We start from the raw sequence: 24,648 nt of genomic DNA on the forward strand, positions 1-24,648 counted from the left end.
GTTAGGCAGCATCGATGGTAAAGAATACAGTCCTGCGGAAGGGTCTCAGCCCATAAGGTTGACTATACTCTTTTCCATAGATGCTGCCTGACCTGCTGAGTTCCTCCAGCATTTTGTGTTTGTTGCTTATATTTTGTCTACCAACCTTTACTCAACATGAAATCTGATTGCGGCTTTTTTGATTTGCTGGGTTAGAGCATTGAAATGTTGGCAGATTCCATGAACATCAGAAATTCTGTGGATTTTCGAGTTGATAAGGGCTAATTTGCAACAAACATATAGTTTAGGAACTGGAGCAGACTACTTGGCTCCTCAAGCCTGCTCCACCATTTTATAACGTAATGGTTGTTCTGACTAACTGTAGCTTTGTATTGCTGTCCTCAGGGTATCATTTTACCACTTGTTTAACAGGAATCTGTCTCAGAAATACTCAAAGATTTGGTGTCTACTGCCATTTGAGTGAGAGAAATATTCAAAGGCTTGGTATCCACCGCCTTTTACCTTATCTCTGTCTGAAATGGATTTTCATACAATGACTGGACTGTCCCTTAGGAAAGAACATTTTCTCCATATCCACCCTGTCGAGATCCTCAGTTTCAATTAAGATCCCCACCCGCCCCTCCCCCCCCCCAAGCTCCTGTCCGTGCTTTTTTCATAAGGCAACATATCAGTTTCAGAGATTGGACTAGTAAGGTTACTCAGATTTCCTTCAATTCATTAACAACCTTCCTTCAATAAGGAAAGCATTAGATCTCATCAGTACCCTATATAATGGAGCATAACTTTCCTGCTTGAAATTTGTTAATTTATTTTGAGGAGGAGAGGTTAGATTAACCTGTTCCCATTAGTAGAAAGAAGACAGAACAGGCTTTAGATGCTGGAAATCTGGAGCAACAGACAAGGGAGCTGGAGGAACTTAGTCAGGCAGGCAGCATCTATAGAAAGAAATGAAAAGTCGATGTTTCAGGTTAAGACCCTTTATCAGGCCCGGAAAGAAATAAGGAAGATAGCAGCTATAATAAAGGTGGGAGGAAGGGTGGAGTAAGAATTGGCAGGTGATAGGTGGATTCAGGTGAGGGATTGATAGGCGGATGTGGGAGGGAAGGAAGTGGAAATGATGTAAGAAGTTGGGACGAGACAGGTGAAAGTGACAAAGGGCTAAAGGAGATGGAATTTAATAGGAGAGAACAGTAGACCATTAAATAAAGGGAAGGAGGTGGATGAGGTGAGGAAACCAATGGGAGGAATGTACGGGTGATGGGCAATTGGAGAGGGTATGGGAGGGAAGGAGATAAGGTGAGGGGAACAGTGTGACAGGGTTACTTTACAAAGGCAGAAGAGAGTGGTTAATGGAAGGTAGGTAATCAATGTTTAACAGCACCTCATATTCCAAACATGAGAGTCTGCAAACACTGGAAATCTTGAGCAACACACAAAATGTGGAGGAACTCAGCAAGTCAGGCAGCACCTACGGAGGAGAATAAACAGGCGATGTTTTGGGCTGAGACTCTTCATCAAGACTGGAAAGGAAAGGGGCAGAAACCAGAATAAGAAGGTGCGGGGAGGGGAAGGAGTAAAAACTGGCTGGTGATAGGTGAGTATTTTTTTCCATATTCATTACAGGATGTCAATGAACCTAGCATTTATGCCCATCCCTAATTGCCTTCTCAAATCTTTGAAGTTGGTATGATAAAAGTACTGTACATCTAAGACGTTATTCGGAAGGGAGATCCAGAACTCGTACCTGTGATAAAGAAGGAGCAGCAACATATTTAAAATTGCAGAGTACATAACTTCAATGTCTGTGTGTGGTGATATTTAGAAACATCTGTTGTCCATGACGGTTTCACTTACAGAAGTTGTGAATTTGTGTGAGCTCCTAAGGAGCATTGTTGAGCTTTATAATTCTGATTCTGGATGTTTAGGATGGTGCAATAGATTTGCTATTCAAGTGGGCTTGCTTTGGGATCGTACAAATCAACTTGAGAATTGTATGAAGCTTCGTGAGTGTTGTCCTGGCAAGTGGAAATTATTCTTTCAAAGTCCTCACATGCCTGACAAGTGGTTGAAAAGCTTTAAGGAATTAAATGATGATTCTCTTGCTAGAATTATCACTGAGTAGGTTATTGGAGAGCAGGTGTCAGTTGATGTCATTGTTGACAATATCTTCTGTTTTGTGTTGCTCACGATTGAGTTTAAAGTTTAATAATAGTGATTGAGTAGATTAGTAATTATATACTTAGTTTAGAATTAATTGTAGACATAACGTAGTTTTAATTAACAATAAACATCTTGGCACATTGAATCTCTGACTTGTATATAGGAAGCAGCAGAGTAGACCCTGTAATAGATATGGCATTTACTGCAGATGTTGTTTCCAAAAAGATAGTATCCTCATCATTACTCATCATTACTTTCCCAGTAGCTTCAGGAATGAATTCTTAATCTTGATCTTTTTCATGTTTTTGTGCTTGCACCTGCTCAACTGAAGGTGGTGACCACAGCTGAGGACTCAAATGCATTTGCCAAATCAATGTGGAGTCTGAAGAAAGAAACAGTCACTTTAAATGTTCTGACATGAAAGGTCTACTGAGTGACTTATCTGACTCCAATCTCTGGCTTGTTCAATCATCAATTTACCTTATTTAGCTGATTTAACATCTTGGGTTTGAGGCAAATCCTAAGATCTGGGCCTGTAATTCAGGGTGACAATCTGGGCTGGAGAAACCTTTATATCATTAAATCTTGAAGATTTAATGACTCTAAAAAATAGAGAATTCACTTGGTGTCTTGCTTGTAGGGCTTGCTCAACAGCAAGTGACTGTTGTGTTCGTAAAATTTCAATAATAACAGTGGCTTAAAAATGCTCTTTATCAGTCAATGCGATGTTTTGAAAAAAGATGCTAAATGTGAACTGCTTAGTTCATCCGAAAGTTAAAATACGATAGTTCTCTTGTTTTGCGGTGACTTCATCAACGGGTCATTCAAATTTTATGGCTAAAAGAGCAGGCTTTAAGAGCAATACTCTTGACTCATGCTTGTTCTGTATATTAGAAAATGGTGATTACAGCAATTAATATGAAGCATAATTTAAAACCCAGTTTGTAGGAAATATTCTGAAATATAACATTTTTCTCTTATAGGTCGATTCATGGCATTACAGACCCTGGACACACCAAATCCTAACAGCTTAAAGTTTCTCATTGGTCGTCAAATAGTTGAATCAGGGAGCATTGATTTTCCAAATGTCGATTCAGCTCACAGCTCACCTCTAGCCAAGTAAGTTAACAGATTTACATGTAAACATGCACATTTGATAAGGTCATGGCTGGTCTGATTTTATCCTCGTTTCTGATTTCCCAAGTATCCCTCGCAACTTTTCCTCCTATTGTTAAGAAAGAATCTGTCTATCTCTGTCTTAAGACTACTGTCCCTGTTTATAAACCTACCTCATAATCATCTTCAGTGGGCAGCCCCACACATTTAAGTACTAATTCTAGATTCTCCCACAAGAGAAAATATCCTCTTACATCCACTCTTATCAAAATTCCTCAGGGTGCTATACATTTCAGTCATGCCCTCCTTCACTTTTTGAAGCTCCAGGTGAAACACCTAAATCATCCAGCATTTTCTCATAAGACACCTCACTTGCTATTGCAGCTATTAGTCAATTTAACTAAGTAGCTCTTTAAGATGCTGGTCTTGAGGTGCTATAGTGAATAGAAAGATGAGCATTGGTAAATTGTCTCTCAAACCATCTCACAATAATCTGATATTTTTTACAGCTACTGATTTGACTGCCAGTCAATTTTGCAGACAGAAAACTCTCCATTTAAAAAAATTACCAGATATTGGTTGAGGATCGATATAGACTGGAACTCCAGAAGTGTTGTCTGCCACACTGAGGAAATCAGTAGCTTCTCCATATGAGATCTTAATGAACACTGTTTAACTTCTGTCCTGAAAGATAGCATCTCTAATAGCGTGGCACTTCCTTGGTACAGGGTTAAAGTGCCAAACTAAATTACCTGCTTGAGTCTCTGTAGTGGGATCTTTTGAATCTGAAATTAGAGTATCATAGAGATCCACAGTTCACATGTACTGATAACTCCTGTTTGGAACATCAGCTGTAGACCTTTACGCTGAAAAGTACCTGAATACATAGGTGGTTTTTAAAAATTATTTTATTTATGATTTTCTACAAACTACAACACAGAAGAAAAAAATCAGTAGTATAAATAGAAAGATCATTGCAATACAGACAAAAATAGAAATAATACATATTTTAACAAATGAGCAAGTCACCCATATTAAAAACGAAAAATTAGAAAGGAAAGCACCCAATCCACCCACTATCCAACTCCAAGCCAACCGTTATATTTTAAGTATAAATATTTGAAAGGACATTTGAGATAAACTTTTATCACCCAGAACTATATATTGTAGTAAAAAGAGTAGTGAATAATAATCAAAAAAAAAAGCAGCCTGCTACCTAATCAAAGAATCAGAGAAAGCTGGAAATGCAGGATCTGATTATCAAGGGAAGAAAAAAATATACCAATCAATCTAGGTGAGAATTATGAAAATATTCAAGAAAAGGTCCCCACACCGTATGGAACTTCATGTCCGAATTAAAAAGTGAATAGTAAATCTTTTCAAGATCTAAACAAGACATAATATCCCCAAACCATTGAGCATGGGTAGGGGGAACTACATCTCCCCACTTAAGGAGTACTGCACGTCAAGCTAAAAGAGAGGCAAAAGACAATATTCGTCGTTTAGCCGGGATCAAATGCTTGTCAGAGTCTTGAGAAATACTGAAAAGAACGATCAAAGGATCAGGTTCCAAGTGACAATTTAATATAGAAGATAAAATTTAGAAAACATCTTTCCAAAATTTTTCCAAAGTAGGGCAGGCCCTATACATATGAATAAGGGAAGCCTCACCTCCTTTGCATTTGTCACACCAAGGACTAATATCAGGAGAGAACTTTGCCAATTTGGTTTTAGACATATGAGCCCTGTGGACAACTTTAAACTGCAAAAGACAATGACGAGCACATAAAGAAATTGAATTAACTGACTTAAGAATTGAATCCCAAACCTCGTCGGACAAAGAAAAACCTGTCATGCTCCCAAGCAGTTTTAATTTTATCACAAGGGGCTCGCCTGAGATTCATAAATTTGACATGAATAGTAGAAATTAAACTTTTACTCAAAGGGTTCATTTGAAGAAACAAGTCTACGACATTTTTATCAGGTTGTTCAGGAAAATGTGGTATTAAGGGGCTAATGAAATGTCTAATTTGAAGATATCTAAAAAAAATGAGTATTTGGTAAATTAAACTTCGTAGACAACTGTTCAAAAGTCGCAAACTGATTGTCTATAAAAAGATCTTCAAAACACCTGATACCTCTCCTACACCAGTCTTGGAATATGGAATCCTGCATAGAAGGTTGAAATAAATGATTGTATAGAATAGGACTAGAAAGGGAAAAACTATAAAGGCCATGATATTTTCTAAATTGAGCCCATATTCTCAGAGTATGCCTGATTACAGGATTAGTAATAAATTTTGGCAAGTGGCAAGCAAATATAAATCCAAGTAAAGCTGGAATTGATAATTTCTTATAAGAGTTCAATTCCATTGCCACCCATGTTGGACAAATAAACTGATTATAAAAGTAGGGCCAAAAGATAATATTGCGAATATTGGCTGCCCAATAATATGAACAAAAATTAGGCAACGCCAAGCCACCTTCCCTTTGAGGCTTTTGAAGATGAGCTTTATTAAGTCTAGGCTGTTCACCCTTCCATAGGTATGATGAGCTAACTGAATCTAAAGAATCAAAAAAAACTTTAGGAATAAATATAGGTAGAGATTGAAATAAGTATAAAAATTTAGGAAGAATATACATTTTAATTACATTAATTTGCCCTATTAAAGACATAGACTGAGGTGACCACTGTGCTAGACTCTGTAAAATTGAAAAGATTATTGAAATTCTCATCAAAAAGGCGATTATAATTCCTTGTTACTATAATACCAAAATAAGTAAAACAATTGTTTACTACTTTAAAAGGGAGATTTTGAAATTCTAATGCTTGTGCTTCCTTATTTATCAGAAAAAGTTCACTCTTATGTAGATTAAGTTTGTATTCCGGATAACTGACTAAATTTATTAAGAAGTGAAAACATCAAAGGTAAGGAGGTGGTCGGGTTTAATATAAAAAGTAACAAACCATCAGTGTATAGAGAGACTTTATGTTCAAGACCGCCCCTCCAGATCCCAGTCAATTCAGTACAACTTCGAAACGCAATTGCCAGTGGCTTGATAGCCAGATCAAATAGCAGAGGACTTAAAGGGCATCCTTGCTGAGTGCCATGTTTATGGTCAAATGATTGGGATTGCTGAGAATTAGACAAAACTGATGCAATTGGATGAGAATATAGTATCTTAATCCACTTAATAAAATTATATCCAAAATCAAATTTTTCTAAAACCGCAAATAAATAGTGCCACTCCACCCGGTCAAACGCCTTTTCAGCATCAAAAGAAATAACACATTCAGGAATCCCGATGAAGATGAATATAGGATATTAAAAAGATGCCTAATATTAAAAAAAGGAAGGCAATTTTTAATAAAACCAGATTGATCTTCAGAGATAATTAAGGATAAAATAGTCGCCAGCCTACGGGCCAAAACTTTAGTTAAGATTTTAACATCTACATTTAATAGAGAAATTGGCCTGTATGAAGCACATTCTAATGGGTCCTTGCCTTTTTTCGCTAAAAGAATAATACAAGCCTCATCAAATGGTGCAGGCAGTTTATTTGGTTTAAAAGAGTCAGAAGAAACTAAACTAAGTTAGATTAAGAACAGTGAGGAAAATAATTTATAAAATTCTGCAGAGAACCCATCAGGATCAGGAGATTTACCAGGCTGCAAAGCAGAAATAGCAGAGGATATTTCCTCTAAGGATAATAGCTCATTCAATTTATGTTTGAGATCAGAAGAAAGTTTAGGGATATTTAAACTATTTAAAAATTGCGTAACAGTAGAATTATCATTAAAGGATTCAGAGGTATAAAGTTGAGAATAAAAATTCCTGAATGTATTATTAATTTCAAAATGGTCCATAGTAATATTCCCATTACTCATTTGAATTTTAGTGATGTGTTGTTTTGCTTTAGAACGTCTAAGTTGGTTAAACTAAGGATTTACCAGATTTATCCCCGTGAATATAGAACTTACTCTTACTGCCCAAAAGTTGGCGTTCAACTGGGTAAGTAGAAATAAGATTAAATTTAGTTTGAAGTTCCATTCTTTTCTTATACATCTCTGGATCCTTGACCTGGGCATATAATTGGTCTATAGCTTTAATCTGATTGATCAATTCTAAACGTTCTTTTTGAGTCTTTCTTTTCAAATTTGCTGTATAAGAAATTAATTGACCTCTTAGATATGCTTTCATTGCATCCCAAACAACCTGACTTGAGGTTTTAGGTAATATATAGTATTTAAGAAGAAAGTTATCTGATCCTTCATAAATTTTACAAAGTCATTATCTGACAACAAGGTCGGATTAAAACGCCAGTGTTTGTTTACTTGAGGGAGACCAGGAAAAGCTATAGACAACGTAAGTGGGGCATGATCTGAAATCAGTATACTCTTATAGTCACAGGGACGGAGGAATGGAATCAACTGATTATCAATTTAAAAATAATCGATTCCTGTAAATGTACGGTGTACTTGTGAGAAAAAAGAGTAATTTCTTTCATATGGATGAAAAAAACGCCAAATATCAGATCTTCCATAATTGGAAAGAAAAGATTGAATTGATAAAGCAGATTTACTTAATTGCCTAGTGATAGAAGAAGATCTGTCCAAGACTGGATCCAACCAACAATTAAAGTCACCACCCAGTATAAGAGAGTATGAGCTTCGTTCTGGCAACAAGAAAAAAAAGGTCAAAAAACTCTACATCATCTGAGTTGGGAGCATAAAGGTTGGCTAAAACTACCCGTATATTATAAAGTTTCCCCGAAACAATAATAAAACAACCATTAGGATCAGATATCTTATTATGAAGCTCAAAAGGAACATTTTTGTTTATAAGAATTAAAATGCCCCTTGTCTTGGCTTGAAAAGTTGAATGAAAATGTTGTCCTGCCCATCGTGCCATAAGACGAGAATTATCTGAGTAACGAATATGTGTTTCTTGTAAAAAAAAACTGCCTCTGCTCTAAGCTGTTTAAGATGTGCGAACACCCTCCCCCTTTTAACCGGATGGTTCAAACCCCTAACATTCCAGCTTACAAAGTTCAACGGACTAACCACTGAACATGAAAAAAAGGATAGCAGGCATTAAACCACATCTGAAATGTATATGTCAACTCTGGGGCAAAGGTATAGAAGAAAAAAAACAGGGTGAAATTACGTCCTGTATAGTGCAAATATGCCAAAATTCCATATATAATATTAGCATTGGAGTTCCCACCCACACCCTCAAAGCCTGCAGCAAGAAAGCTGCAAATATAAAGCAGCAAGTTCTCCCCTAGAAAAACTAACCCTCTACTGAACTTCCAGTTAGGTAACATCTTAGTTATCTCCACTCCAACAGTTAATACAATAATGAAAAAAACACCAAAAAGCTTTAAGAATTGCAAACTAAAATTAATCTTAATAAGAAAAAACAATACAAAGTTTATAAATCTTAAAATATGATAATTATCTAAAAAGAACTTTACCCCAACCTACCTGCTAGAATTGATAAACAAAAATAGATAATTTGTGAACCCAATTATATGAAAAAAGCTTTAACATCCAAGTAAGTAATCCATCCAAATCATAAAAATAAGAAAAACATAAGTAGCATCTTGAAACACAGGGGGAAGAAAAACGCCAAAGGAAGATCCATTCAAAAGGATTTTTGTTCCAAACCCAAAACTGAATATTAAAGTTACAGCATCAGCTGCTGTTTAAAGTTAAAATAATCTAATTGGAGAGAAAAAAAACTTTTGAAGAACTAAAACTATTAAAGATAGAAACTAATATTGAGAAAATGGAGAAAAAAACACCTCAATAGGACAATGCAACATAATTAAGCTACTAATTAATTAAATGTGACATCAGCTTCATTTTAAATTTTTTTAAAATCTAGATTTGTAGAAAATGGAGACTGAAGTCTGGAAAAAAAACAGGAAACAATTCAAAGAAGACATCACTTCATGAATCGATAACAATTTCTTAATGTGACACCGACTCCATTTTGAAATGAAATCTGCAAAGACCTTTAAAAGGTGTCTAATTACATAATTTCACAATCAGCTCTAATTAAGAAAAGTGAAAGTGTCCGTACTGAAAAATAGAAATCCATCATATCAAAATATATTGAATTAAATGGATAATAAAACAGATAAAGTTAAAGATTAGAATATTAGAAAAAAAAATAAAGGAAATAACCGTTATCTAAGAAAAAACAAAAGAGCCTGAAAAAAAAATCATATCATATCTGAGGAACTCAAAGTAGCAGATAGGCTATCAATGAAGGTCTGCGCCTCTGCAACCGAATCGAAATGTTTAAAATCGCCGTTCTCAAGCTTGATTCAGAGCCGGGCTGAGTAGGCAAGAGAGGGATGAAGTCCACGATTGTAAAAAAAACTTTCATTACTCCTCTGTATTCCCACGTTGACTCAACTTGAGGTGCATAGTCTTCTACTAAACGGATAGCTTAACCTTTATATTGAAGCGTTTTACGTCGGCGAGCTTCTTTAATTAGTAAATCCCTGATTTGATAATGATGGAGGTGAATTATCACTGGATGTGGTCTCTGGCCATCCACTGGGCGAAATGTAAAGATACGATGCGCTCGACCAATCTCTGGAGGACTGTAAAGTATTTCACTTCCAAAAATCTCACATAGAAAGTTTGAGAAAAATTTGACAGGAGATCCACTTTCAACAGCCTCCGGCAAACCGAAAATTCGAAGATTTTTGTGTCTACTCCTGCTTTCAAGATCCATAACTTTAAGAGTTAATTTGCTATTGTGCTCCTTTAGGCTAGAGCAAACTTTTTCCAGCTCTTTACGACAACAATCTACCTTCTCCGTAATTTCTTCAACATGTGATAAATGTTGAGCGTGATTCTCCAGTGTAGAGTTAAGTTTATCCAGTTTCAATTCCAACGAACCAAATTGGAAAAACATATCCTGTCGGGTTTGTTTTAACGGCGACACAATTTCACTCAAGGTGGCTCCCGATGGAATGTCTTTTTTTGTCGATTTAGTAGTCTTAGGTATACTTATTGTGCAGCCAGCAGATTCAATAGCGGGAGGAAGAGAAAGAAGTAAAATTTATAAAAAGCAGGTATATGAAACGAAGCGGAGCAATAGTTTTAGCGACCTAAGCCATCGCCGTCTTAACCGGAAGTCCCGGTGGGTTTTTGTATATGCAGGTATATACTGTATGTTTTGAAGAATGTTCAGCAATTTTCTGAAAATTTGTGCATCACTGTCCAGAAAATGTGGGTTCTTTGATGCTTTCTCATAATCTTTTGAAGTACATTATTTCTGGCACATTATTTAAAATTGTTACAATAATAATATTTAAAAGACACTTGGCTAGGAAAAATTTGCAGGTGTTCCCAACCTGGGATCCACAGATCCCTTGCTTAATGGTATTGGTCCATGGCATAAAAAAGGTTGGGAACCCCCTGTTTAGAGGGATATTGGCCAAACATAAGCAAATGGGACTTTTTTAGATGGGCATCGTGGTTGGTATGATTTAGACCAAAGGCCTGTTTCCATTCTGTATTACTTTGTGACTAATTCTATAAATATGTTCTAAACTGTTTGGCATCTAAACATTCTTTGTTACCTTTGTTGCAGCCTTTAAAATACACCTACAATGCAGACACAGTTTCAATAGATTACAGTTCTGAAATTTTTCCATTTTTTCAATTCTTTCAACTGTGTATTTCAGATAAAACATGGGATTCCAGCATTTTGCATGCTAAGTGGTCAGAGATGCAGCTGGGTCAGAGTTAATAATTATAATAATGTGAGTTAATAAGCAGAATCTGGCACTTGTACAAAAAAGAATTTAATATTGATAAGGAAGACAAGCTGTCCAGGAACGAACTCTCATTTGGCTTTCTTTTTCAGGCAGCTGTTCCAAATAGAAGGGGTTAAAAGTGTGTTCTTTGGGCCTGATTTCATTACAATAACTAGGGTAAGAATGACCATAATCCCTATTTGTATTTGTATGATCATAGTGCAGGAGAATAATTCAAATATTCAATACCCACAGGAAAGTCAAGTGGAATGGAATGTCCTTAAGCCTCAGGTTTCTGCTGTCCTTGTGGATTTCTTTGCTAGTGGTGTTCCTTTAATCACAGATGTGCTGCAACCAGATTCTGGTAAGGACTTCATGGTTGTAGTTGAGATTAGACTGAATAATACAAAAGAAAGTGAGATCGATAGCAAACCAACTCAGAGGATTTGTCTAGTACTCCACTTAGTCTTATCTCAAACACATTATTAGAGCTACATAACAGAGATCAGAGTAAATTTTTAAGCATGTCAGTTTTTTCCAACAAAGATACTTGTATAGTTTGGGAGTTTTCTATGGGTATTTATAAGGAGACTACTATTAAAGATAGTCATTTTCATTGTTTTAGTTGTTGTTCCTTTCTCTTAAATGTTCTCTTTTATGTGGTAATCTCTCACTATTACTCATCAAAAAAAACCCAAAATATGAATGCAGAGTTTCTGTTTATTAAGAACAGTAAATTATTTAAGGAACAATGGTTGAAGTGAAAACATCCTGGTTAGTTGTTCTAGCTGTTAAATCCTGCCATATCATCAAGGAGGCTAGATGGTCCAGCAAGTCGTACAGTAAACTGGGGCAGTTTCTTCAGAATTCTGATGGAAGCAGTAAGGATGCCAAGCTGTGAACTGTTTGTGGGTGGAGGCTGGTGGCAATCCACTAATTAAGATCAAATAGGTCACTCTAGTCTAGAAAGATTTCCTGTTTGTGTCCCAAGCACTCTGGTCAGATTCACACTGATGTCATGCCTGTATTCTCTGACCTCTGCCCCCTGCTAGCTGACTGTCACCACTGGTAGACAGTCAGCCAGCAGGATTGACTGAGGATGGTGAAGCTGAATGCCATATTGTTGACTCCAAAAAGCATCAAGGAATTTAAAAGGCATGACACAAATTGGAGAACTATAAATCACCCCTTTCACTTCCTGATGTGCTGCTGAACATTAATAGGATTTTCATCTCTGAGGTAACAGAATGTAAGAGGAAGAGAGAATTTCTAACTCCAGTAAAGCATGCAGCATTTGATCCTGCTGTAGTTCCTGTGGTGGATGTGGATAAACAACTTTACTAAATTCTAAACAAGCCTCATTCTTCCTCTCCAGATTGTCCAAGAATGTTTTCCATTCTAGGGTCAGTTATGTAGAACAGGTTACATTCACATTTCTTCCAGAGGGTTCTCAGAGGAGCTTTGTGATCAGCAGCCTTTAGGAAGAGGACTGCTCAGTAATTATTTTCAGAGCTGGACGTACTGAGAATTAGTCAATCCTTCAAAGCCAGCCTCTACAATTGGAAGGCAGAGACAGCGCCAAGTAGAGTGGAACTTCCTGTCCTCTATCATAGAGACTTTAGATGACAGCAATTGGGGAAAGTCTGTACCCAGCCATTGATCCTGAAGGAGCTGATAAGCTCAACCCCTTCTTTTGAGACAAATAAAACTTCCAGCTGATTGATGACTTCTTACATGGTATGTTATGTTGGATGGACCTAGTACTTCTGAATTGTACTGCTTTCTGCTTCTGATGGCAGTACGTATATCAGGATCCATGTGGAAAAGTGTCATCACCCTATCTAAATGCAGAAGGGAGAGAAGGAAGAATTTCAACGTTGGCGATCTTTCACACAGTTGAATGTGAGTTACAAGATTCTCTCCAAGTCTGTCATCAATGAAGTCATTTGCTCTGGGGCAGGTGATCAATTTGTGCCAGGTCTGCACCACACCCAGGAGGAAGAGCTCTGAAAGCCTTTGTCTCGCTACGTAGAGAGGACAGGTGAACAGAAGGTGAAGTCTGTTGATGAAACACCCAATGTACTTGATTGAGAGTCTCTAAAATGGCCTTTGAATTAATCTGTAATCAGTGGCGCCACAGAGGCAACAGTAGCACAGTCTGAGTCAATTACTAGGAAACGAAAACCGTCTGCATCAGATCTAGCCAGCAAGGCTGCCCTCTCTGCTGTGTCTTGTTTGTGTTGTATTGACCCTTTTGCCAAATCTATCAAAAACGATACAATTCCAGGCATCAGGAAAATAGTCATAGAAATGTACAGCAAGGAAACAAGCACTGTGGTGCACTGATGAATTAATGAATGTTTATACTAATACCAATTTCAAGTCAAGTCTCTGTGTATATGGACAATGTTGCCATTTTGCACACACAAAGGTTTCTTAAACCCCAAAGTGATAATGGAGTTCACAGGAAATTCACCGGAAAATCTCTGCTTCTTTTACATCCATTTTAGTGGGTAGATAAAGGCCTCCATCTATCTTACCCAAAAGTTAGTGCTCTGACTGCCCTCAATGCTGTATTGAGGGATGAAAATACTGGATTGAGGGGGTTGTTATTGCTGTGGTAGTGTTAACACATGATACAAATATAACCTGGCCAGCATATACCAGGTAAGCTGTGGCTCCATGTACAATACAGCTCCAGATCTGTGTACTAATTTGATTCTTGTTAAATATTTGACTGCATTTATTATTTTAAATTTTCACTGCTTCATTGTATTTTTTTGTTTGACTTTGTAACTTGAAATTTTCTCTTAAACTGTTCTTGGTTTATGTTCAGGGTGAATTACAATTACTGAAAAGTACTTTTCGTATCATTGCTAGAAAAGTTCTTTAACTGATCGTATGCAATTGATTCCCATAAATTCAACATAGACAGGCAGCATCTATAGAAAGGAAAAACAAGTTTAAAATTGTAGAGAAATGGGAGGAATGAAGAGAACAAAGGGAATATCCGTGACAGTGTGGAGACCAAGACAGATTGAATGGCGCAATTATAGTGATGTCAAATGGGAGAGGCTTATTTGTCATGGATGATTGTCTGGGCAAGATGTGAATAGAAGATTAATTAGGACAGAGAAAAATAAGTGCTGAAATTGCAGTTGCTGTAAATACTTAGAAGTCAGGGGGAGAAAAAGACTGAATTACTGTTGCATCTGTCATCAGAATTAGGCAGTTGAGAAGCAAGCTGGAAAGGCTGGTTTGCTAAAGTTGCTGAGTCCACTGTTTTGTCTTGAATATGATGATATATCTGGTAGGAATATGTAATACTGTCTTTTAGACTTGGGTTAGGTTTCATTGGAATGGTGATAAAGGCCAAAGACGTGACGGTCAGAGTGGAATGAAAAATTAAAATGACAGGCAATTTGTAGCTTGTGATATTAAACAGAAATGTTCTGTGAATGAGTTAATCAATATGCGCTTGGTTTCTCCAGTGCAGAGGAGAGCACTAGATGTAGTTCATTAAAATGGGAAAAAAATACAAGTGATTTACTAATTTTCACCCGTACTGAATTTTGGGTCCCAGGATTGTAGAAAAGGAAGAGGTAAAAGAGTAAGTGTTACATCCCTCATCCTTCTACAGTTGCCATTTAGAAGGGGGGTTGGTGTTGTTTGAGAAGGAAGCATTAACTTACACTCATAAGAGGGAATGGTCCTTTTGGCATGCTGAATGGGGAAGGGGGAATAAGATGCATCTGGTGGTGGCATAATATTGAAGGTGGTTGAAATTACAGAGGATGATTCCTTGAATAGGGAGGCCAGTGGGGATAGGGTGCTCTATCCTACTTCTAGTTAAGAGGAGAGTAGTTCACAACAGAAAATGAACAAATGATTGTGACAGTCCAGTCGACTGTTGTGGAAAGATTGGGATGATTAGGGAAGGTCAAAAGCATCTTGGAAGATATGGGAAATATCACTGCTAGAGCAGGCTTGAAATTCATTGAGATGAGATTGCAAGTGGATGAAGCTGAGGTCTTTGCTGAGGAAAGATCATGGAACTATGGACCAGACACCTTTGAGGTACAGTGAATCAAGGCTGTTGGAGAAAAAGTTCAAGACCCTACATGGACTACTACATGGCATAAAGCAAGAATCTCATAATGTGATGAAAACAATGAATCAAAAAATGCAGAAAAGCCTGAATATATCTAATCATGGGTGGATCTGTAATGTGATGGGTGAAACTTCAGTTGGAATCAACATGAACTTAGTTGGAGCTGGAAGCATTTGGGGAAATAAAAGAACTGGACGTTAAAATGAGCTTTAGCCAGCATTTTATTAAAGCAGAAATGTAAATGTCTCTTCCTATTTACTTTTCCTCCATCTTCTCTCAGCCAGTATCATCATATTTTCTGTCAATACTTCTCTTATCATGGACATTTTTGTTCTCTCTCTCCTTTACAACATACAATTTGTAGCATTTGTTCTTGTATTTCAAGCATCTGCATTTTTTGTACTTCCATCATCAGAAATATTAGTTTGATTTTAGATGGGATCGTGTTTCCATGCTGAATAAAAGAATTTTTTGTTATAATTTTTGTCATAATCAAAAATAATAACTTTGTCTTAATTGGCATGATCTAATTGACTTTGACAATGTTGTTGGTGCCATATAGAGTGTTTTGAGTATCTCAGAAACTGCTAATCTCCTGGGATTTTCATGCACAACCGTCTCAAGAGTTTACAGTGAATGGTGCAATAAACAAAACATCCATTGAGCGGCAGTTATGTGGGCGTAAACGCCTTGAGAGTGGTCAGAGGAAAATGGTCAGACAGGTTCAATCTGATAGGAAGGCAACACTAACATAAATAACCATGTATTATAACAGTAGTGTGCAGAATAGCATCTCTGAATTCATAATACGTTGAACCTTGAAATGATGGGGTACAGCAGCAGTAGACCACAAACATGCAGTCAATGGCCACTTTATTAGATGCCTAATAAAATGATCACTGAGTGTACGTGGAGAGGTAGGAGGCGAGTCACTTACTACAAGACACCCAGCTTTTGTTTTGGTCTTGTGATATTTGCATTTATGTCACTAGTTTAGTTAAGAAGTTCTACATTCTAAAGAGAATAAAATAGTTAGAGCCTTAAACAGCTCTTGCATTCAAACAGCTTCAGCAACATTTCCTCTTAAAAATAAGAGGTCATGAACTTTCTTTAACTTTAAAGAACACAATCTTCCACTAAGTCACATATTGTTTTCTGGTACGTAACTAGCTCAGACAGAATTTGGAATTATTTGTAATTCTATCCCAGCTGAGGCTTAACAAATACCCAAAGGCTTTTTCACTTCTTTATGTGTTTACGTTCTCATTCATATTCTCCCTCTCCCTCCCCCCCATGTGAGTCAAAAGGAACCAAAACTTTGCCAAATCTTGTGCAAAGTTTAAAACTCAGTATCCACTTTAAGTCAGTTTAAAGACAAAATATGACTTACTGCTATTATGGGTTGAATAGGGAAGGCAGTTTAAAACATATTCCTTCACAGACTTATAAACTTTAAATCAAGTGCATTTTAGGTATCATAGAAACAAACGTATGTATTCAAACTCCTACACATTAAGCAAAGCTTGAATAATCTCCCAAGATTTCTCACTTCTCTGATCTGTGACAAAACTCTTAAGACCTGTTAGCCCTACAATTCTGGGCCACACATCCACAAGTAAAACTCTCCTGGGAGACCTTTATTCCTGATCACTTATGCTTCCATTTAAACAATGGTATATGTTAAAAGTTATGTGCTCTGTTCCTGTTAATCATTCCAGTCAGATGAACTTCCACTATCCATAACAATCTCTGATCCCTTATGGCTGTAGATGAGGACATTTCCTACTTCTCTTCCCTCCTCACCCTGGCATCTCGGACTTTGTTTGCTGTAGGGCTCTGTGAGGGCATGAAGGAGACCAAGTACTGCCGATCACTATGACGATTTTCAAATGCATCTGATTAATTATGTTCATCTGTACTGGCGCTGAGGCCTCAGGAGGATCAGTAGCTCTTGAATCATCATTGTAGCAGGCACCCTCTTCCCTGAAGCTTGACTAATCCACAGAATTTCTCGTATGCATCCCTGTCATAGTTGGATAAAGTCACGTATCATGCTGTAATCTGTTGTTTGTCCAGTCTCTCTATTTGTTCTGAAATCCTAGTTACAGAAAGATCGGTCACTGGGTTACTTGATGGCTTCACTGGTGAGAATATCTTTGAAGTCTGACCTGACCATTAATAAAACAACTTCACATCCAACATTAAGGAAACACACCTGTTTGCAACATAGGTGAAAGTCAACCTGAGTCATGTGCAGATCAAAAAATGGAATCTCCATTGTACACTGTATCTTGTATTCTTGATTATGTAAGGATGTTTCATTCCCATGAAAATGGTGTTAATGCTGGTTTCACTTCTACATAAGAACATGTAATGGTATAAGCCCTTTGGCCCATATTGTTGTGCTGACCTTTTAACCTACTTTAAGATCAATCTAACTTTCCGCTCTTAAACAGCCCTCCATTTTTCTAACAGCATCTGCCTGTTTAAGAGTTTCTTAAATGTCTCTTAATGTATCTGCCTCTCCCACCACCCCTGGCAGAGCATTTCATGCACTCTCTGTGTAAAAAATAAACTTATTTCTGACATCCCCCCTCCCCAGACTTTACTTGAATCACCTTAAAATGATGCCAGTTACACCCTGGGGAAAAAGTCACTGGCTGTCCACACGATCTATGCCTCTTATCCTGTCAAGTTAACTCTCAATCTCCTTTGCTCCAAAGAGAAAAAAAGTCCTAGTTCACTCACCCTATCCTCAAAAGACATGCAGACCAGGCAGCGTCCTGGTAAATCTCCTGTTCACCTCTCTAAATCTTCTACATCCTTCCTTTAATGAATAGACCAGAAATGAACACATTATTCCAAGTTTTGTCTAACCAAGATTTTCTAGAGCTTCATCATTACCATATGGCTCTTGAACTCAATTCCTTGACTAATGAAGGCCAACACAACATACACCGTCTTAATAACCCAATCAACTTGTATGGCAACTTTGAAGGATCTATGGACGTGGACTCCAAAATCTCTCAGTTCGATCCACTGTGCTAAGAATCCTGCCATTAACTCAGTAATTGGCCTTTAAATTCAACCTTCCAAAGTAAATCACTTTGAGGAATCTATGGACTTGGAACTCCACACCGCAAATAAACCTGCCATTAACTCCTTCTTCAAGTTTGGCCTTCCAAAGTTCACACTTTTCCACATTGAATTCCATCTCCACTTCTCAGCCCAGCTCTGCATTCTGTCAGTCCCATTGAAGCCTACTACAACCACCTTCTGCACTACCACAACACAAATGTTTGTGTCATCTGCTAATCCACTCTTCCAATTCCTCATTCAATAGGTTTAATAGGTACATTTAATGTCAGAAAATATGTACAATATACATCCTGAAATTCGTTTTCATTGGAAACATCCATAAAAACAGAGGAGTGCCCCAAAAATGAATGACAATTAAACGTTAGAACCCCAAAGCTCGCCCCTCCCACGCACAAGCAGCAGCAAGGCAACGAACCCCCATCAGAAGCCTCCACCGAGAACTCAAGTGTGCAGCAAAGCATCAGTAAAGACACAGACTTGCAGTATCTCAAAGACTACTTGTTCACCTGGTATTTTGACATACCGCAGGTTCTCTCTCTCCCTAATAAGGGAAAAAGAGGTGTCTCCATTTCACAGTGAGAAGGGAGACATAACAAACACTTCACTGATTTATGATGTTAAAAGTTTGCTGCATTGCTTTTTCCAAGCTCTGCATCCAGAGAATCGGCCCCAGAAAGGCTCAGGTCTCTGGACACACAGCCAGCAGCTAACCTGCTGCTCTCGATGTTCCATGTTCTCCCGCAATGCCTCAGGGGCACCAACCAGCCTAGGATCAGCCCGTCTCCAGAGCCACGATAATCCAGCACCCTGAAGGCACAGTAGTGTTCCAGACCACGTCCTTTGAATATCAAAAAGCAGCCGGTCGTGAAGCCCTGAGAGCGAGTCCCATTCCTGCAAAGAAGCTAAGTCAGAGTGTAACTCCAGGTCAGGGTCTTCAAAAGAACCTTGAAAAGGGAAAAAAGAGATATCAAAGATAGAAATAGAGCTGTTTCCGAAGACGCAAGCAAAGGAGTCACCGTTTAGCACCATCTCGACTTTGCTCTACCCTCCGAGTCATTTATAAAAATGACAAAGTGTTAACAATATTGTACTAACAATATGTAGCAAGTGACTGTTACTGCCAGAGTTCATTTTGCAGTTATTTTACATTATCACATTATGGAGTTGAAAGATGGTGGAATTATACTGTTTGAACTGCATTTTATCTTTGTGTTTTCATTTAGCCTCTACAGATAGTGAGGAGGATGATGAAGTGGTTGCAATGATCAAGGAACTGCTGGATACAAGGATAAGGTAGTTATTGATATCTAATTGATATGTGCACACCATATAGTACTTAACCCTAGTACCCCGAGAAGATGATAGCAGGACTTAACTAGCTGTGGTTGACCCGCTGTGCACATTGTGTCATCTGTGGAAATCCTGGATATTGGTGCAAAGGCATAGAATCTTTCTTCCACTCCATCAGACAGAGGCCCTCCATCAGTGTCCAATACAATGGCCAGTTCCTGTCCAGTAGAGTCTGTTTGATTCCATAGCACTAGAGGTCAAAATGCCATAGCCAATGAAACCTCCCACGTGACTTTTTTTTACTCAACCCAGGTAGTATCTCATTTGATCTGATGTATTATTAACAATTAGCAATGGTTGTTCTTATTGACAGTGAAAATTCTGTCAAAGTTGCCTTGATGATTATTTGTCATCCAGTGGGTATATAAACCATTCAGCCTCTTAAGTCTTATTCACCATTCAATGAGATCTATTATCCTCTCTCAATTTTCCACTCCATAGCCCTTGAAGATGCTACCTGGCAACGATCAGCTGAAACAAAATTTAAGATTATGCATTAAAACCTACAACTTTGTCTGGGAGTACTTTGCATTTCTATCATACTTTACATGAAGCATGTTTCTTCTGTCTCAAATCACCAGGACTTGATTCTTAAGGTTTTATAGAAATGGTTTTAGATGCTCTTTCAAAATGTACTGTGAATTATGTCACTCATTAACTACTTTTTTTTAACTTGCTTTTCATTTTAGCCTCAAAGTCTCTAGGAAGTAGAAATGAGGTATTTTTTATAGAAATGCACTCTTGAACCTGTGTTCAAGACACAAAATTTGCCGTTATAGAGTAATACTGCATAAAAACAGGCTCGTTGATCCACCATAATAACCATCAGTTACCCATCTACACTAATCCTATTTACCAGCATTTGGTCCATTCCCTCTGTACATCTTGACATTCACCTGTTTGTCTAGATGCCTAAATGTTGTGAGAGTGCCTGCTTCCATTGCCCAGATGTCTTTATGTATTGTGCTAGAAAAAATGAATCTTATTTCGAGTATTGTGCAAAGCTGAAATATTTTAAAAAGCAGTTTCCAACCAGTAGTACCTAAAGGAAGCATTGGGTGGATCAGAGAAGAAAGGGTGATGTTAAAAGGCCAAGCAGAGAAAGATGTAAGAAGACTCGATGGGCTGAATGGCCTACTTCTGCTCCTATATCTTATGGTCTCATCTAAGATGGCTTTTTAAAGCAGTTTGTCATTGAGCCTACTAGGGGATCAGCTGTACAGGATTGGGTGTTATGTAATGAACCGGAGGTGATTAGGGAGCTTAACGTAAAATAACCCTCAGGAACCAGTGATCACAATATGATTGAGTTCAACTTGAAATTTGATTGGGAGAAAGTAGAGTCTGACATAGCAGCATTTGAGTATTGTGTACAGGTTTGGCCTCCTCATCTTAGAAGAGATGTGCTGGCTGGCATTGGAGAGGGTCCAGAGGAGGTTCACAAGGATGATTCCAGGAATGAAAGGATTGTCAGACGAGGTATATTTGATGGCTCTGGGGCTGTACCCGCTGGAATTTAGAAGGATGTGGGGGGGGGGGGGTATGATCTCATTGAAACCTTTTGAATGTTGGAAGGATTAGACAGAGAAATTTCTTAGGCCAGAGGGTGGTGAATTTGTGGAATTTATTGCCACATTTAACTGTGGAGGTCAGGTCATTGGGTGTTTTTAAGGCAGAGGTTGATAGGTTCTTGATTGGACATGGCATCAAAGGTTATGGGGAGAAGGCCAAAAAATGAGGTTGAGGAGGAGAAAAAAAGGATCAGCCATGATTAAATGGTAGAGCAGACTCGATGGGCCAAATAGCCTAATTCTGCTCCTGTGTCTTAAGGTCTTATGAAATGTGTATTTTACAACATACAAAACGTTCATAGTGCTGAATTTTTTTGTTTAATTCAGCAGAACTACTGACAGATTATATTGCCCTTGAGTCTAATTTAATTTTTTGAAAGCATTGTCAATAACATTCAATAGTTGAGTGGCAGAACCTCAAGTTGTAATTCTTTTTGATTTTGTTTCATTCTGTATAATGTTCGAATAAGTCAACAATTGTAGTATCACATAAACATTAAGATGCCGTATTTTGTTTCACATTTACAGGCCTACTGTGCAGGAAGATGGAGGAGATGTCATTTTTAAAGGTTTTGAAAATGGTGTTGTGAAGCTAAAATTACTGGGCTCCTGCACTGGCTGTCCAAGCTCAGTCATTACTTTAAAAAGTGGAATACAAAATATGTTACAGTTTTACATTCCTGAAGTTGATGAGGTAGTACAGGTAAAGTATGAAGTAACACAAATAGAGAATTGTTAGAAATGAGTTGCTCAGAGTCTAAAGCAAGGATGGCACAAATAAATCTGCAAACATGTTGAATAATTTATTCAGTTCAGTGTTTAACATAGCTTCTCAGCTGAAACCCTCATTCCTGTCTTTGTTACATCCGGACTTAATTATTCCAGTGCACTACAGTGTGTCATTCCGCATACTACACTCCATGAGCATGAGGTCTTCCAAATATTTGTGTTATTACTCTGCTATTCATCACTCCCATTGACACTGATCTTCCACTATTTATATCTTGGACTACTCTGCACCAATCTGTCTTGTGCATTCCAACCAATTTTAAGCATTATTTTATGTTTTTTGGTTTAAACTTGAATTTAGCTTGGACCAGATCTGATTCTTTTCAACTTGTTGTTTTCTTCTGCATCAATGTTTTTAACTTTTCTATTTTTTAGATTGTGTGCGGGTGTGCTGAGAAGCTTTGCATCTTCACTTCTTTAATGTTGATTCTTAAGAACAATGTTAATGGTCTTGTTTTTTTATTATTCTTCTGTAAAATCTATAGAAAGCTGTGTAATGAAGTAATGGCTTTGGGGAAACTAGTTGTTTTGAAAATACTGAAAACTAAACTCTGCTCATATAAGTTAGCTATCTTTAGTTGCTTCCTTATTTCTTATCTTGCTTGTTTTTCTATTGGTACAGTTCTATCCTTCAGTCTTAGTAATACTGCCAGGTCTTTAACGTTTGTTCTTGTATGATATATTGCAAGTCCTCTTTTCCCATCTTCTGAGCTTGATGCTATTCAAGGCTCAGTTTACTTACTAGGAAGATGATTGTGAACCTTTTTCGAACTTTGGTGCAATTATAAAATATAATGAGAAGAAGAGTGGTATGGTAGTGTAGTGATTAGCGTAGTACTATTACAGCTCCAGCAACCTAGGTTTAATTCCCCCAATGTCTGTAAGGAGCTTATGTTCTCCCCATGACCACCTGGGTTTCATCCAGATGTTCTGTTTTCCTCCCGCCTTCTGAAGATATTCGGATTAGTAGGTTAATTGGTCACGTGGGTGTAATTTGGCAACACGGTCTTGTTGGGCAGAAAAGGCCTGTTACTGTGCTGTATCTCTAAATAAACGTCTTATCTAACATCTTCTATTACATTTTGCATTTATAGAAATTGTATATTTTCTAGAGTAAGTAGAGTTTATCCAGGATGTTTTAGGAAATCCATGGATTCTTTTGAAACTTTTCATTTTACGTTTACATTTGCAGGTCCAAGATGAAGTAGATGAAGTAAACATTAAAGCCTTTGAAGAGCTAGAGAAGAAATTAAAAGATACATAAATTATTTAACAGAAGTTTTATGAATTTATTGAGATCTGTTTTTCTTATAGTTCTCTTGTAAAACAAAGTTAAATTGATGCCATATTACCTGTCTCTTTATTTAAGTGCAGTTTTATTACTAGAAATGCTAACTGTATTATGAATTGTTGCTTTTTCCTTATCATCTGTATTTTCCTTTAAATGTCTGAATGGGAAAATCCAAGCTAATTCATCTCATTTCCCAATCTGGAACATAAATACTATTACCTGGATCAATGTTGATCATTGTGAAGGGAATAATATAATGGTATTTCACTCAGTTATCATTAGAATAGTTCCCTTTTTTAGGTCTTCATTTGTAGGACATCTCAACTCATAATCTCTTGAATTTAGTATGAAGCCTGTACCGTCTAAATAATGCTTCTTATTCTTAGTTAGCCTGAATTGCACACAACAAAAAATGATGAAGAACTTAAAATATTTTCATTAGCTACCACCTACCACGTGTATTCTAGGGTTATTCTAAACTGGCTTTAACGAGCATCATATAAAATGCCATGGAAGCAAGATATTCCTAAAGTGCAGTTTTCCAAGCTATTTAAGATAGACTACTTCTTATATTTGAGCTACAAGGGGAAAGGGAGAATATTTGAAGAATGTTGGAAGAAAAAAATAACTATTTGTGATGTTTAATGTAAGGTATTGTACATCCAGCCATTAATATTTAGCTGATGTACTTTGTCAAGTACACATTAAAGTGTGACAGTAAAAACTATTAAAAATATCTGTTATACTCCCACTAATTATTTATTTTTAAAGTGACTCCTAACTTTGTAGTCAATTAAAACAACTGCAATGATTCTGGCTGCTGTTTCCTCTTCAAACTAGAGTTTTTTTAAAACTTTGGTCATCAATCTTTATTTTGCCAGTTTGTATGTTTTTAAGTGAATTCTTTTCAGTATAGAATTTAACAGTTTGTTCTGTATAAAGTCTTAAATCTGCTTGACATCTGAATGGCAGTGCTTTAACTTGGTTATATTGAATATAGATTGTTGAATTCGAGCAAACTTGTATTGTTTTATTGTTGTTGAAGGTTTAAATTGTACAGTGTGCAAATGATTTCTACGTGGTGTATATTCATAATATCACTTTCACAAATATTATAATAAATGGGACAGTTTGTAAATAGCTTGTACAATGAAAGTAGATGTGTTAAAGCTATTAAAGCAACTACAATTTATTGGAAGGAAATTCTTCATTTCTATTGTGCTGAACACTTGGAGGGAACTTCATGAACTGAACTGGTAAACCTAGCATACTTTACTGTTAATTTCTGGATTTGACATCAGGTTTCTCTTTGATTAAACCATCAGTACAATTGTATGCAAAACAATTCAGAAGAACCATATCTGTTATGGAATGCACAC

General features: G+C 37.2%; 1 protein-coding gene across 4 annotated transcripts in view; it reads left to right on the forward strand.

Annotated features, from left to right (window-relative positions):
* Nucleotides 1-24,648, forward strand: part of LOC140212070 (NFU1 iron-sulfur cluster scaffold homolog, mitochondrial-like) — a 40,259-nt gene extending 15,611 nt beyond the window's left edge. For 2 of the 4 annotated variants that reach the window (XM_072282551.1, XM_072282552.1), the window contains exons 2-7: nt 3,144-3,279; nt 11,169-11,235; nt 11,314-11,422; nt 19,492-19,561; nt 21,718-21,892; nt 23,171-24,648. In XM_072282551.1, coding sequence (XP_072138652.1) covers nt 3,144-3,279; nt 11,169-11,235; nt 11,314-11,422; nt 19,492-19,561; nt 21,718-21,892; nt 23,171-23,242 — 629 coding nt within the window. In that variant the 3' untranslated portion in view covers nt 23,243-24,648. The remainder of the gene's footprint in view (nt 1-3,143; nt 3,280-11,168; nt 11,236-11,313; nt 11,423-19,491; nt 19,562-21,717; nt 21,893-23,170) is intronic. The other 2 variants (XM_072282548.1, XM_072282550.1) reach the window with 2 other exon arrangements.

Source organism: Mobula birostris, chromosome 18, assembly GCF_030028105.1.
Source record: "Mobula birostris isolate sMobBir1 chromosome 18, sMobBir1.hap1, whole genome shotgun sequence".
Classification (NCBI taxonomy): domain Eukaryota; kingdom Metazoa; phylum Chordata; class Chondrichthyes; order Myliobatiformes; family Myliobatidae; genus Mobula; species Mobula birostris.